The following is a 16,248-nucleotide window of genomic DNA, read 5'->3' on the forward strand; positions in this document are numbered from 1 at the left end:
GTTTCAGACTGTTTAAAAAGCTAAATTGTTATTGACACATACACAAGGAGAAAAACAAATAAAATTGTTTTGTTGGGAGCAATTATATTTTGACTTAGTCATCTACATTTTCAATTTTTCAATATTATACATAGAAAAAGTTTAAGTTTTATGTAAGAGAATACCATAGGCCTTCTTTCCAACTTATTATTTCCCACACCTTTATTATAATAATGTTGAAGAGTATGCTTGTAAAACTTTTAGGAAAAAAAGCAATGGAATTATGAAAATATCAATGCTCTTTATCTCTTATTTATCCTTTGATAAATCATCATGCTTTTCATAATGATCACTGATAGATGTAATGAAAGTCAATACAAGCATCCTTAGATCTGAAGATATTATGTTAATAAATAAAATACCTTGTCTAGTTTACTAGATTTCAAACTTTTTTCATTATTGTACAATTATTTGAATCAAAAGATCCCATAGTTCATCTCTCCTGACGTTTCCCTGATACAAAAGATTTCATTGATAACAAAGAAATGGAGGGGAAATGTAAAATAACAACAACATAAGTATACAATGACAAAATAAAAGAGTAGTAATTCTGCAAATATACTCCTTATTATAAGAGTAGAATCTGTAGTAAACTACAACAAATGTAAGACTGTGAATGGTGCATTAATTACAAGAATGTCTCTTTGGAAAATTATAATAATTTCAACTATCTTGATAAAAAAAAAAAAAAAACCACAATAGTAGTTTTGCAAAGTTACCCACTGGTTGAATCAAGTACTCACACTATTGACAGAATACTGAATTTAAATATTTAGAATGTACCAGTTTATCAAGCATGAGCTCTACCACTGAGCTGTATCCCTAACACATTGAACTTTAGAATTTGTTTATGGACTCTCTAGATTACCAGCAAGCCTAAATTTTATGTAAAAATTTAAATATATGTATAATAATCACATTTATGTCCTTTCATGATCCCCTAAAGTACTTTCATGAGGGTAACATGAAGTGCTACTTTGATCTACACTAAATTTGTGTCATACTTATCCTTTAACCCTATAATGTTGTCTATCTGGTCTTAGCAGGTTTTAGCTACGAAGATTCTAAAGAATCTTACAAATTGCTTTAACTCAGTGAAGTTATTTTTAAAAGATTTCTACAACATACTGATTAAGTGAAACACTTTAATATATTCTTCTTACATCATATATTTTGATGACGTTTAAATAGTCATATAGAATTTCTCTTGTTTCCCACTTTTTAGGTACCATTCTATACATATTAAATTATTTTATATATTACTTATTGGGTATAAGTAGCATGTTTTAATATAACTTCTTAAATAATGAAGATTGATGTTAACAGTATCGATGATTTCCTGCATACTTTTAAACTATTGCATGATGTATATACACCTGAGCAGATTTATATAATCATAAGCCATTCACACAAACTAACATTTCTTCTTGTACAACTATAGGATTCTTTTTGCTTTAATTTTTCTATCCTTTTTTCTCATATTTTTTATTGGTGCATTACAGCTGGTCATAATGATGGGATTTGTTGTTACATTTTTGTACATGCACACAATATAACAATGTAACTTGGCCAATATCACTCCCCAGTGCTGTGCCCTTCCTTCCTCACCTCATACCCCTTGAACCCTTTCCTCTACTGTTCTCCCTATGATTTATTATGAGATCTGCCCTGTCTGATTTTTAAGGGATGTTGAAGATTGGATGCAGAGCCTTATACAGCTAAGCACACACTTTTCCCCTGAACTATATCCCCAGTCCTCTCTGGGATCATTTCTTATGTCTGATAAGAAAGAGAAATTTGAGAGTTATAGAGTGTTCACATGTCAAAATTTCAGACACTGGTATTCAATATATAATCTCAGTGGTAGTAGTTTATAGGGTGATAATCATTTTTATAGCCTTGTTATTAAACATCACTTTTCCATTAGGTATTTTCAATATGTTCAAGATGTGATTGTACATAATTTATATAACTACTTTATCTACTTATTCATTTGTAACATTCACTTCTGATATAAATACTAAAACCTGGAGGTTTTCACTTAGCGAAGGGAAAACACACTTGGCTAAGAGTTTTAGTTGTGCTTTGAGCTCTCCATTCCATTGACTCTTTTTTTTTTTTTTTCTTCTGAGAGGGTGGGTACCAGGGATTGAACTAAGGGGCACTCAACCATTGAGCCACAGCCCCACCCTATTTTGTATTTCATTCAGAGACAAGGTCTCACTGAGTTACTTAGTGCCTCACTTTTGCTGAGGCTGGCTTTGAACTCCTAATCCTCCTGCCTCAGACTCCAGAGCCACTGGGATTATAGGTGTGCACCACCATGCTGGGCTCCATGTACTCTTAAGAGGGAGTTTACAAAGTGAAGATAGAAGATATTCCTATTTGTGATCATGTGCTTTATATTGATTTACCTTACAAAAAACGAAAAAAAAAACACTTCTTAAATAATAATACTATTATTTATTTGAAAATAATGAGGCAGGTTAAAGTTTGGGTGGACATCTATAGAATGTCTCTGAAAAGTGGGCCTGTATACAAACAGTCATTACTTTTACATTGAGCATGTGCATACCTAATGTGCAAATAAGTTACAATCCTGTTTTAGCTTGTTAATTTAAAAAGTTAAAGATTGAGCTAGGTTTGTGGTTCAGTGGTAGAGTGGTTGCCTAGCATGCATGAGGCACTGGGTTCTATCCTCAGCACCACATAAAAATTTAGAAAAATAAAGGTGTTATGTCCACCTACAACTAATAAATATTTATTAAAAAATTATAAAGATTATAACCTGGGGGCTGGGGATATAGCTCGGTTGATAGAGTGCTTGGCATACATACACAAGGTCCTGGGTTCAATCCCTAGCACCAAAAAAAAAAAAAAAAAAAGATTATAACCTGGAAAGTTATGCCTATTTGTCTTTTAAAAATATTTCCCAAACCTTTCTTACAAATTGGTGTATATTCCTATCTTCTTATTACCTAGGGCTATCAAATTTGTCCAAGTGATCATGGGGTATTAGTCTCTATATCTTTTCACATCTTCAAAGTGTTAACAATTTGATACATTCTTATACAATGTATTTGGAAAATCAGCATGTACTTTCAGAAAAGGAAAACACTAGAAACTGAACAGTAATTTGCTATTCTGTGAATGGGGAGGAAAAATTTTTATCATGTATTTAGTGGGAAGATGAAGATAACTTTGAGGGCTGGGGTTTTGACTCAGTGGTAGAGCGCTCCCCTAGCACAGGCGAGGCCCTGGGTTCTATCCTCAACACCACATAAAAACAAACAAACAAATAAACAAATAAATAAATAAATAAATAAAAGATATTGTGTCCAACTACAACTAAAAAGTAAATATTTTTAAAAAATCGCTTTGAAAGAAGGAGTTATATTAGGGATAAAATTTTTATAAGGCTTTAGCAACTTTAAATATTCACTTAGTTCACTTTGAATTCACTAATATTTAGTAAATTTATTTACTAGTCACTTAGTTTACTAAGTGCTAAACTAGGCACTTGCCTATGAGAACTTAGAGTATGATTTCAGGCTCATAATAAACACTCTTCAAATTCCTATTAAGAAACTTACAGAAAAAAATAATAGAGCAAATCTTAGACTTAACCAGTCAAATGAATCAGTAGATCAGAAGGGTGACAATTTTTACAAGTATATTTCCTTAGAGATACTTCTTAGGGTCATGAATTTAAGTCAAGTTCTGAAGAAAAGGATGAATTAGTAGGAAAAATTAGGGAGTTGCAATCAGGTGCAGATGGAGTATATTAATTGCTTCTTGCTTCAATGATTCAAACTTACGTTTAAATACATCTGTCAGACGAGACCACTAAAAATGTTTATGGTAAGATCTATTTCCTTTTTATTTTGTTTCAAAATTACAGTTGAAATCTGGAGAGACAGCTGCCAATATAGCTAGAGAGCTAGCTGAACAGACCAGGAATCACCTGAATGCTGGGGACATTACCTACTCAGTCCGGGCCATGGACCAGCTGGTAGGCCTCCTGGATGTCCAGCTCAGGAACTTGACACCAGGTGGAAAGGACAGTGCTGCTCGAAGTTTGAACAAGGTAAGGATATCAGCTAGTCAACTTTTAAAATTGTAATAAAATCAGTAAGACTTCCTTTCTTAACTTTTCTTTCTTCTGTAGAGTCAGATAATGCTAAAGAGAATCAATAACTATATTCAAATGACTTCACTATTTTAATAATGACACTATTTGGGTTTTAATTTAAAGAAACAATGAATGATAATACCTCTGCATATATTTTGAATTTACTTTTTCCATAGTAATTGCTCTGCTTTGCACGCTAAATTCTGGCAAGATTACTATGGATAAATGCAATTTGTTTCTTCTCTTTTTGCCTTCAAACTTTCATATTAAAAATTGACAATAAAATAAGTGTCTAATCAATAAGTAGAAATTTAGAAAATAACAATGAAAGCGAACTGATAATCCATATAGCTGTTTTAAAATGAGGTAATTTTACCTAATTAATATTAATTTTGAAAATAGGTGGCAAACAATTAAGTGGTAATTTTTACTTTATTTTGATTTTCATATTACTTGGATTGTGCATCACTGTCATTAAAAATTTTAAAGTACGTTTTAGCAAATTTGTTTGAATTGTAATTAATGAAAAATAATTACATCTTAAATTTAAGGAAAATATACTTTATAAATTTTATTAGTATTTATATAAAGCGTTTTGTTTATGATACCAAGAATATTATTGATTTACATAACAAAATATCACATGGTAAAATAACTTCCTGATGAAAAAAATATTAGAATTGCCACCATCAAATGACAATGTTTCTTGAATGGCATTTGTGTAGTAGAGATTCTTAATGATTGAATTTAGGGCCTTGAGTATTAAGATATTTTCTTTCTACTTAAAGGTAAGAATTGGACTGTAAGAGACTAATTTTCCTCTGTGATATTCACTACAAGGACATTCCCCTTTAGATTGAAAAATGATTTTGTAGAGTTGTATTTTAATGCATTTTAGTTCTTTTCATTATTTTAGTCTTACTGAGTTAAGACTGTTACTCAAGAAGATGGAAGAAATTTTTAGAATAATGATTGTTCAACATAGAAAAGCCAGATATTTTACCTGGGAAATGGTTTGTCCTGCATTTTTATCTTCAGAAAACGGTGCAATTTTATCTATTAGATATAAATTATTTAAGTTTTTTTTTTTTTTTTCACAAAGGAGTCATTTTTTTCTCACATATATCCTGATGGAATCACAACCAGATCCCTGATAGAATAATCCACAGCTGCCTGTATAATCTGAGCATGCTGTGTTTTAACGTGTTATTACCCAGGCTGACTGATGCTATTAATGAATATTGCTGCCAGCTATTGTTATCATAATGCACTGAAAGTAGTGATTTCTATTAATGTTACTGGTCCATAACATGACTTGTTGTAGTGATACTTTGTATCTTTATTTAAAAATGGTGTTGGTGTCTGAGGATATCAAGTACAGCTGGCAATTAATGTCACATTCTAACTGGCTACAGCTAATCAGCTTGCCTCTTCTGAATATCAAATAACTACATAATGGGCAAATTTCCATTTGTGAGGCTTTTTAATGCTCTCCTTGTTTCCCATTTGGCTCTTTTCAATTGTTTATATAATGTGGTTTGTCTTATGTTAATTTGCATGAAGGGGTAAGGAGATGGGAGGGCAAAGGTTATTCACGTGCTTGCTGGCTTGCTCTCATGTCCTGTGGTTCCCACTTTCCCTGAAGCAGTTATAACCCATCAGTTTTGCAAAGTCAACTTGGTACAAATCAATTGTGCTCCACATTGAAATTCTGGAGGGTCCAGAGTCCTGCAAAACCGTGATTTGAGTCAGTGATCCAGATGACAGCATTGGCAATTTACTTGCACTTATTCCTCATTAAATCTTTAGAGGGCTAGGGATGTGGCTCAAGCGGTAGCGCGCTCGCCTGGCATGCGTGCGGCCCGGGTTCGATCCTCAGCACCACATACACACAAAGATGTTGTGTCCACCGAAAATTAAAACAATAAAAATAAATAAAAATAAAAAAAAAAAAAAAAAAAAAAAAAAAAAAAATAAATCTTTAGAGGAGCAAGTTCCGTGCTCCTTGAAGAATGCATGAATTAGAGTGGGGAAAGTATTAGCTACACAAAAAGCCATCACAGTAACTGCTTCTTAAACCTGGGTCATTTCCTTTTTCAATAATCAAGGATACTGAAGAGGGAAGAGAAACAGTAGGAAAAATGGGGAAAACCCACAGTCTAATTTAATAAAATTCTGGGTCAACTATAAACAGGGTGAATAAATCATTATTGATTATTCATTTTAGCACCAGGAAAAAAAAAATGCTTGGGACTGATACAAGTTACTGTCAACTTTTGCCCGGAAAAACATAATTTTATATTCAAACAAACAAAAGCAAACAACAGGGTTCTTTTCCCACCAAAGTTTCTAAAGTGTATAATTTTTTTGGTCAAAATTGTCAAAAGACATTCTTCAAGAAATAAAAGAAGTGACTAGTCAAAAGATTAATTATATTCTTTTTATCAAAAGTTATTTATCTCTTGGTATTTGTCCCTTAGAATTGAATAGTCATAATGAATAGGCATTTATATTTTGCCAGTAAACAGAATTTTTGTATGTATAAATGAACATCTAATAAGTTGTACATATTAATCATCTATTTTCTGAAAACCACAAATAATCTGCTATCTTTAAAAAAAAAAAAAAGGGGAGGGGGACTCCAAACTTTTGACATAATTTACTTAACTTCTTATGTCTTAATTTGTGGCCCATGAACTAATAACTAACCTGATGTGAAATGGATCATTTCAAATAAATAAAGTATATTATGTTGGTTTTTACTAATTTCTACTAAACATATTCCGAAGTCTCTTTCTATCATTAACAGCTTTATACCATCCAGTTCTCACTGGGGTTATTCTGAAAGGGTATTGGCTACTGTATTTCAAGCCACTGGTTACATTTTGCTACTGCTTAGCTTTCATTTTCTTCTAGAAAGTAGTGGGGGGGAAAATAAGGTGTTTTGTGTAGATGTGTTCTTTTATTTTTCTTGTTTTCTTCTGTCACTAACTTGTTTTTTCTATTCTGTGTTTAATCTGCTGTCTTAATGGATTCAGCTTCAGAAAAGAGAGCGCTCTTGCAGAGCCTATGTCCAGGTACTTTCTGCGTTTTTATAAATGTGTTAAGTTGTTGAATTGTCTGTGTTGGTGATGGCATGTATTGACATCTAATAGAAAAATAATAGCCTACCATATTGAACTAAAGGAATTTCAGGGAGGGTGTGAAGGGTGGGAATGGAAAGACATAAGAAAGTATATGTGTTAAAAAGAAATCAGCAGTGCCAATGTTCTGTCAAACAAGAGGAACACAGACTAAGAAGGAGGTTGCAACTTGAGGTGTGAACATACTGATCATCACTAAGAGGTGAGTTGGGTGCAATATACAGATCTCTAGTTTTGCATAGAGGTAGGTATGAAAAGATTCCATTCATACATTGAGTAACAAGTCACTCAAAAAATATGCTCAAAGGCATGTACGACAAAAAAAGAATCCTACTTGGAATATTATGCTTTTGTTCCAAACTGGAACTATTTATTGACTCAAGGCATGCTTGTGACTGTCTTACCCTATCATTACAAAAATGTTAATTCCAATGAAAATTTAATTTTTATCCAGCTAATGTGTTTTAATTTGCTTCCGAGAAAACATTCCAATTATTTGTAGGTTTTATGTAAAAGAGAACAATTCCAAGAGCAAGCTTCCAGGTTTTTTGTTTTTGTTTTTTTAAATAAGGAAATAGGGTAGGAAGTACTGAAGTATGGAACTGTGCGACTGTTAACTTGATTCTTTATGTATACGTATCAACAATGTGCATATATAAAGAATAGCCCTGAATGGTTAATGGTTGTAAGATTGACAGATTAAAGCTAAACCTTATCAATTTTATTGACAACTGAATATAATATAGGGGTATTGACTTTGTTTAAAGCAAAACTCTGAAGAGATTAGGTTGATGTAGATACTAAATTTCATTTTTTTTTCATTTGTATATTTCCAATGATCTAAATAGCTCCATATCCAATCTTTTGGGGTAGTATAGAACTAATAATTGAATTTGTATTTAGGAAGTCAATTACTGATCATAAAACCATAGCAAAAAGAACTGGATGGCATTGGGGGAAAGTTTAGTTTGTAAAAAGCATAGTACCATAAACACTTTAATGAATGGAGCTATCTCTGTGTACTATATATTATTATTTACTTAATTCCGGTTGGCAAATTCTTTTTCTTACAGCTGTACCATTTTAAATTTAATATATGAAATCCATCATTTCTTCAAAAGTATTAGTGAACAAGAACAAAACAGTCCCTGTCCTAGGATGTAACTCTCCAGTAGAACATACTGGTTGATCAATGTTAGTGCATTAGCACTTCAGATTGCATAAAGTATTGTTGAGTAGATTAGACTTTCTTTAGCTATATTTTAGTACTGATCACTTGAATTTTCCATGTCTCCTCAGCAACACAAGAACCCATGACAAGTGCACCCTATAAGTCATTTAATTTGTAGAGGTCCAAACTCTTACAGCATCATTTGATTATATAGGGGAGGAAAGTTGATTTTTTAAAAAAATATTTTTTAGTTGTAGTTGGACTCAATACCTTTATTTTATTTATTTATTTTTATGTGGTGCTGAGGATGGAACCCAGGGCCTCACATGTGCTAGGCAAGCACTCTACCACTGAGGCACAATCCCAGCCCAGATTTTTTGTTGTTGTTGTTTTTCTTTACCCATTCATCCCTAGTCTCATTGCTAGGGCCTCTCTAACAAAAGATAGATTAACAAGGAAACATACAAATTTATAATTTTTACCTGACACAGGAGCCTTTGGTAGTGAAGACCTAAATAAGCGGGGAAACCTGTGGGGTTTTATTTTGTTGTTTGTTGTTGTTGTTTGTTTGTTTGTTTTGAAGTGCTGGGAATCCAGGACGCAGGGCCTCACACATTCTAGGCAAATAAGTGCTCTAGTGCCGAGGAGCTGTTTTCCCCAGCCCTCCTGTGCATTTTTGTTTTGTTTTGTTTGGCTTTGGTTTTGGTTTTAATGCTATGTTTGCTGGAGAGTAGACAGTCCTGGAGATGTCTGATTGGACTAAGGGAGTGTGAGCTAATGTCACTAAATTGAAGGGAACTCAGGCAAGGACCCTTTCTGCAAATTCTTCTGGCATCTCTGTTTTGAGCTCTTTTCTTGGGATATAGTGAGGGCAGCTCCCAAATGAAGATATTACGACCTGCTTCAGAGAAAGGTCAGAAAATTCTTTCTTAGTTTTATGAGCTGCTTCAGGGAAGAAGGACAGGGGGAAGGTGAAAGTAACCTTTCTACCTCTGCTCTCTTCTCAAATGCCAGGGTGCATTTGGGGGTAGCATATTCCTGAACCTCAACAATTCTTCTACTTTTACTCTCAGGATTTTTTTTTTCTTTTTAAGCAGAGTGAGAAATTAAAAAACAAAAAACAACAACAAAATGCACAGATTTGAAAAATAATAGTACTTTGTGTCTGTGGGTGGGTTTTATTCTGGATTTAAAGTCATTTAGAACAATAAGGACATTTTGTGAAAGTCCTTTAAAAAATAATTTGAACATCACAGAGACTGAGAAGATAAAATTTTAAAATTGTAATTTGTATTTTACCTTATAAAATAATGAATCTTTGTATATAAGAAGTTGTTAAGATTTGTTTTTCTAAGGTTTTAGAAAAGAAAATACTGTAGGAGATGTGTAAGTGTGTGCGTATGCAAGTGTGTGTGTGTGTGTATGCTCAGTGTGAACAATAGGTAAAGAAATTATTCTTCAGAACTAGAAGCTGAATATCATTTTCGAGCAATATTAGGATTGTTTTTTATTGCAATCCATGCCATCCATTTAATGGGGCCTCTGGGATAATTAGCCTTTCGGTATTTAAATCTATGAAATGCATGGTCATTCAAACATGAATCTCTGATGGAAAATTAATAGCACAGTTTATTCAGTGGCTGATTTCCTGGTGTTATAATTGACTGGCTGTGAATAAATATTTCAGCGATTGACTAAATATCTGATAAGACCAAATACAAACACAATATTGGTGAAGGGGAAACGCTGTGCTCAGTAACACACCAAACTACTTCTGATCTTTTTTATGTACTTATCACTCCATGAAAATTTCACAGTGAAAAATACTTTAAACACTAATCTATCTGAATGGTAAAGACTAGTTTTATGTTTCCTATTGTTTTTATGTTCAGAGCGCATTTAGAGCTCTCTGTGAAACAGGTATTGGATACATCTGAAGGGCTTCAGGCATTAAATTTAAAATTATTAATCATCGTGTGTTTCTTTTTTTAAAAAAATGGCCTTTCCAGTGCATAATCAGTGATTCATCTGGGATCAACTTTAACCATCTGTATCCATTTGATTTTCAAAGATATAGTGGTTCAGTGTCTATTTTTATGAATCATCTACATTCATGTTTAGATCTTTTTTTTTTTGCTTTCTACTTTTTGTTTGTTTCATATGCAAATAAAATCACAGTAAAATCTGAACTATCTACTACCAATTATGATAACTGATCTGTAGGTGAACAACTAAAAAGTGGTTGGTACGATTTTTAAAATTATATGGAATCAGTTAAGACTATCACATTTCCATTCCCAGAGTTTCAATTTAAAAAAAATGTGTTAAATATATTTATTTTTCTTCATTTATTTGTAATTTATATTACATTGGATTCCTTGTTGAGTACTGAAACTTGGAAATCATTGTATCATAGTAAAACATACCATCACTGGATCTTGGTAACAATGCATGTATTTTAGAAGTTGTAAGTTTTATGCCAGAGACAAAGAGGGCTGTGTCAGCCATGAATATTGAACAACTACTATGATGGAGTGTTGCCAGAAAGGACAGAGTTGGCTGAGACTTGGAGAAGAGAAAATAACTGGCCCAAGAACCCATGACTGGCACTGATGACATTGTCAATGCTGCCCTGAATGCATTCCCAACTTCCTCAACACCAGGATTAAGAATAAATATGATTTGTTATTACAAATAAATATTTTTACTGGGCACTAATTATTTGGCCATCACTGTGCAGATCCATTGGAGAATGTTCTTATTTAATATTTATAACAACAGTCTGGTATACATATTGCAATTCTTAACTTACAGAAGTGAAAATGGTGGCCCAGTGAGAACTAAATAACTTTCATAAGATCATACACTAATAGTTGAGGTGCCCTGCATTCAAAATAGTCCTGATTCCAAAGCTGATGCTCTCAACCACTGTGATACTTCTACAGCAGGGCTGGCCTCATTATTTGATAATAGGAGGCAAGATATATCGTTTGTTTTATAAATTGATTGGGGTTTTTTTGGTGCTATATTTTAGAGATGACACAAAGAAAAACAATTATTTTTGTCTGCTTGAGACTAAGTGCCAATGGCTGTGTATAATTATTCTGTTCTGTTAAATTAAGGTCATATGCAAACATGATTTGCTTTCAGATTCTTTTAGAGGAGACTCTGATGGAAAAAGTTATCATCTTGAGAATAAGAGAAGCAAATAGAAAGTATAATAACTCAGTGTCAAAGAAGGAATTATCAAATTGTTTCCCAAAGTGGCTGTAACATTTTACATTTCCACTAACAATGATATGCATGTTCCAGTTTCTTTACAACCTCACCAACACCTGTGTTTTCTGTGTTTTTTAATACAGCCATTGTAGTACATGGGAACTGTAAAAGTTCTTAATTGTGGTAATGGGTTGGTCATGGGTTGCAGGCTGGGGAATATTTGAGAGTGTAAATGAAGCAGTATAAAACCATAGGGTTCCAAAGAGACATCTGTGGTTTCAGTGAGAATCCAGGAGTAGAGTTAAACCTCAAACAGCTTAAGAACAACTGCTATCATGTTGTATAAATGTACAGGACTTTGCCGTTTTTTCTCCCCAACTTTAAATAGAATTGCCATCCTTTAATTAGCGATGTTTATTAATAATGTTCACCAAGAACTATTAAAAATTACTCGTATTCATATATTATTGTTTCAAAATCAGGATTTTTTTTTTAGTTAAGAAACATATTTTTATTTTTTCAGTAGTTTTGTTTTTCTTATGTCTTGTAAGTCTCAGAGGCAGAGTGTATCCCCTAGAGAGTCATGCTTGCTTAATGGGAAATAAAAATACATCTTGGTATTGATGTGAATCCTTTGAATCATTTTTTTGGAATTTGCTAGGAACTGATCGGAAAAAAAAAATGGTACACTGTTGGGAATTAAAATAAATATTTGGTTTTCTTTCATTCTTCTTTATTTTTGATAGACAAATGACATTTGTGCTTTTTAGAGCTTACAAAGTATTATAAACAGCCCTCTTATTTCAATTTAAAACTATAATTTGATTTTGTTATTTTATTCATTTATTTTATTTGTTTAACCTTAATAATCTACTAGAAATTTCTATACCAGATACTAGCAGTGCAAAACCAATCTCTATCTTGGAACATAAAACCACCACACAGTAATCACCAACAAAAACATTCAGAATATTAGTTGAGCATTGTACCTAACTGGCAATAATCCCAGCTTTCTCATCTATGGTGAAATTCTGGTGATGGAGTATAACAGTGTGCCAACTATGTGAAATATATGGTATGTCACATGATGATAGACACTAAGAAAGGAGGGTAATAGGAAATAATGCTGTTATGTAGCAAGGCCCAGATTCTATTGTAAGGACTTCAGCTTTTATCCCAGGAGACCCAGTAAATCATTGCTGGTTACTGAGCATAGGGATGGCATGACCTGATGTGTTTTAAAAAGTGCAATATATTCTATAGCAGCACAGATAAGACTGAAGCTGGGTGACCAATAGGGCAATGATGCCACTATTTAGCATATTTGTGTTTCATGCTGAGATAGCAATTCAGATTCAGGATTTTTTTTTTTAAGTGAAACAAAGAGGATTTGGTAAGAGATTATATGTGAGATATCAGAGAAAAAGAGCTGTAATAAAATAAAACTTTTAGTCCTTCCAGTTGGAAGGATGATGTTATTATTGATTGAGATAACTATTCATGACCAATATGAGAGGGATGAGTAAAGAACTTCAGCTGGGGATGGTGGCACACGCCTGTAATCTTATCTACTGCAGAGATTGAGGCAGGAGGCTTGCCAATTGGAGGCAGCCTGGGCAACTTAGCAAGACCCTGTCTCATTTGAAAAAACAAACAAACAAACAAAAAACTGTGGCTGTAGCTCAGTGGTAGAGTGCCCCTGGGTTCATACAGAGAGAGAGAGAGAGAGAGAGAGAGAGAGAGAGAGAGAGAGAGAGAAAGGAAGGAAGGATGGGAGGGAAGAAATTCACTATGGGAATTGTTAAGTTTGGGATACATATAGATGTTCATTTTAGATATTACATATACAGTTAAATACACAAGCTTGAAGTTCAGTTGATACATCAGCCTATAAATAATCCTTTGGTACTGTTGAGCTTCGAGTGACATTTAAAGCCACTGTGCTAGAGGAATTCATTCCAGGGAATGAGTGTAGAAAGAGAAAATGATTGAGTTCTGAGCACCAGCATAATGTACTATTAAGAGGTCTGGGAGAGAAAAAAAGAAGCCAGCAAGAGAGACTGAAGAGCATTCTTCAAGGAAGGGAAGGAGCAGGAGGTTATGGGATCCTGGTGTCTCCTGAAGTTCCTATTTTAAGAAGGAAGTGCTGCTAAGTGCTGCTAAATTTACTCTGAAATGCTGATGTAGCTTTTCAAAGGTGAAGGAAATGTCAACTTTTTGTTAATATTTAAAAATCTACTATATTATCATGCATAATATCTAAACATTTTTGCTCATACCTTTCATTTTTTTGGTGTGTCATTGGTGCAGACTTTCTGTGAACTAACTTTGCTACTTACACCTTTGACAAAGTGCAAATTGAATTATGCCAGTTTTACTTGTGTGCCTTTGGTGCCCAAGACAAGAAGGATTCTAAGCTCCGTTTATACTGCTAGGAAGAAATTAATGAGTATTTTCAAGTTCCTTGTTTGGTCACTTAATTGGCTGTGTGACAAAGCACTCCATGGTGCATGTCAAACAACTTTGGTAGTCCTCTAATGATTTGTGCTTTGCTTGACTTGTGATACAATTCTGTGTGGCCTGTCAGGCTGGAGATCCTTGTTAAAGTGGCTAGAATAAATTGGCTAGCAGTGTGCATACAATGTAGTATATTAACTACAGCAACAGGGAGTACTTTTAGCAGCTATTTCAAGAGATTTCCATGTTTGCCCATAAGCATCAAAGCCAACCAAAACTTTCATTTAATATAATTAAAAGGACATCTGAAAGTAGTTTGAATCACAGTGGGTTCTTGTGGTTTGGTAACCCTTTGTTAAAACCCTGTGAACTTAATATATTTCACAGCTTGATAAATCTGTACTTGATTTGTGTCAGTAAGAAAGAAAATATAAATCTGCACCCTGCATGTTTCTGGGGACCTTAACCTATTGTTAAAAGACATTGAGATCAAAGAAAGTAACTTGCATCTACAAAACTAGAGTAGATTTCTTTATATAAAGAGTGGTTATAAGAATCTCTTCCTATAAGTTGTAGTCATTAACTTCTGCTAAACAGCAATCATTGAATCAAAAGACAGTAAAATTATATGTAATGAGAGATGAATAAAGCATACAGTTACTATTTAAAAGCTTGAAGAGGTCAATTCATAAATCCAAAAGACCTCCAAAGGACAATGACAGGTGACACGTGATGGAAACCCTGCTCTGACGTAGAAAGAACATCATCCTGGGAATCTCTGAAAATTTCCCTGGTGAATGTGTCAGGTCAGGCAGAGATGGCTGCTTTACTCATTTCTGCCTCTTCCATTTCACATATTTTTCTATAAATGAGCAAAAGATCCAGCTGCTTTTTGTATAGACATGGTTTATGAATGCTTCATAAAGTAATTCTAATAGTGATGGGGGGAGCACTATTTTGTTTCTAAGTAAAATATTTTCATCTAAAACAAAAACATGTTCTCTCTTTTCAACAATTCATATTCTCTTTCCTCATTTATATTTCCAGATCACAACTCAAATCCTTACTTAATTGTAAGGCCGTTTATTTAAAGTCCATTCTATGCATCATTGCTTTCTGAACATATAGTTTACCTTCAGAAGAACTTCAATGCATAAAATATAACTAGATATGATTTCTGTGCAAATGTAAGAGAATATGCATCAATTTACTTTGCCATTTCTTTAATAGCTTTATGATCACATAGCTAACCAGAAGGAAAAAGATTTAAAGATAGCACCACAGATTTAAGATCCTACTTTCTGAAACTACCATTAGCTTTTCTGGTGCAGATCAGAAAAGAAATGGAAGATTTAAATTGTAATTTGCAAGAAAATAGTTGCACGATGGCTTGGAACCAAACAAACGATTTTTTAGAATTGCTCTCAATAGTTATAATTTTTATATTTCCCTTTATCTAATGTGTAAATTTTGTTCAGAAAGGAGTAACAGAAATTTAACGATGGTTTTCAAACAAATTGGAGACAGTTTTCACAAATTAAAAAAAAATGCAGATGAAGCAATCCAGTATTAGCTTAAACACTATGAAATTATCAGAGTCAAGGCTTCCACTGTGTTATGCTCCATTATCATTAGCACATGGGCTTCAGGTCTCTGGTGAGAAGATGGCTACTTAGGTTCCAGTCATCATGTCAGGTTAATCCTTCAATAGGAAGATGGAAAAAGACAAGTAACTAAAGGATTTGGTCACAGGTTTGTTTTTTTGTTTGTTTGTTTCTTTGTTTGTTTTTGTTTTGTTTTGGTACTGGGAAAATTGAACCCAGGGATGCTTTGCCACCAAGCTACATCTGCAGCCTTTTTTATTTTTCATTTTGAGATAGGTTCTTGCTAACTTGCTGAGATTGGCCTTGAACTTTAAAATCTCCTGCCTCAGGCTCCCAAATTGCTGAGATTAGAGGCATGTGTCACTGCATCTGGCTTTTAAGTAATTTTCAAATAGCTGATATTTTAAGCACATGATTTAAAATTCAAAAGATAGAATAATAAATATGTCTTCCTCCCAAAAGAACCTCTGCATTGTCAACTCC

The 16,248-nt window shown here is 33.4% G+C and overlaps 1 protein-coding gene across 22 annotated transcripts in view; it reads left to right on the plus strand.

Moving 5' to 3' along the window:
* The window catches only part of Adgrl3 (adhesion G protein-coupled receptor L3), a 785,567-nt gene that overhangs the window by 621,091 nt on the left and 148,228 nt on the right, over nt 1-16,248 (plus strand). For 18 of the 22 annotated variants that reach the window (XM_058571494.1, XM_058571546.1, XM_058571073.1 and 15 more), the window contains 2 exons: nt 3,941-4,126; nt 7,210-7,248. In XM_058571494.1, the coding sequence (XP_058427477.1) occupies nt 3,941-4,126; nt 7,210-7,248 (225 nt within the window). The remainder of the gene's footprint in view (nt 1-3,940; nt 4,127-7,209; nt 7,249-16,248) is intronic. The other 4 variants (XM_058571269.1, XM_046468563.2, XM_058571326.1 and 1 more) reach the window with 1 other exon arrangement.

This window comes from Marmota monax, unplaced genomic scaffold (genome assembly GCF_021218885.2).
Source record: "Marmota monax isolate L192 unplaced genomic scaffold, Marmota_monax_Labrador192_F-V1.1 WCK01_AAM20220418_F8-fsc00025, whole genome shotgun sequence".
Classification (NCBI taxonomy): Eukaryota; Metazoa; Chordata; class Mammalia; order Rodentia; family Sciuridae; genus Marmota; species Marmota monax.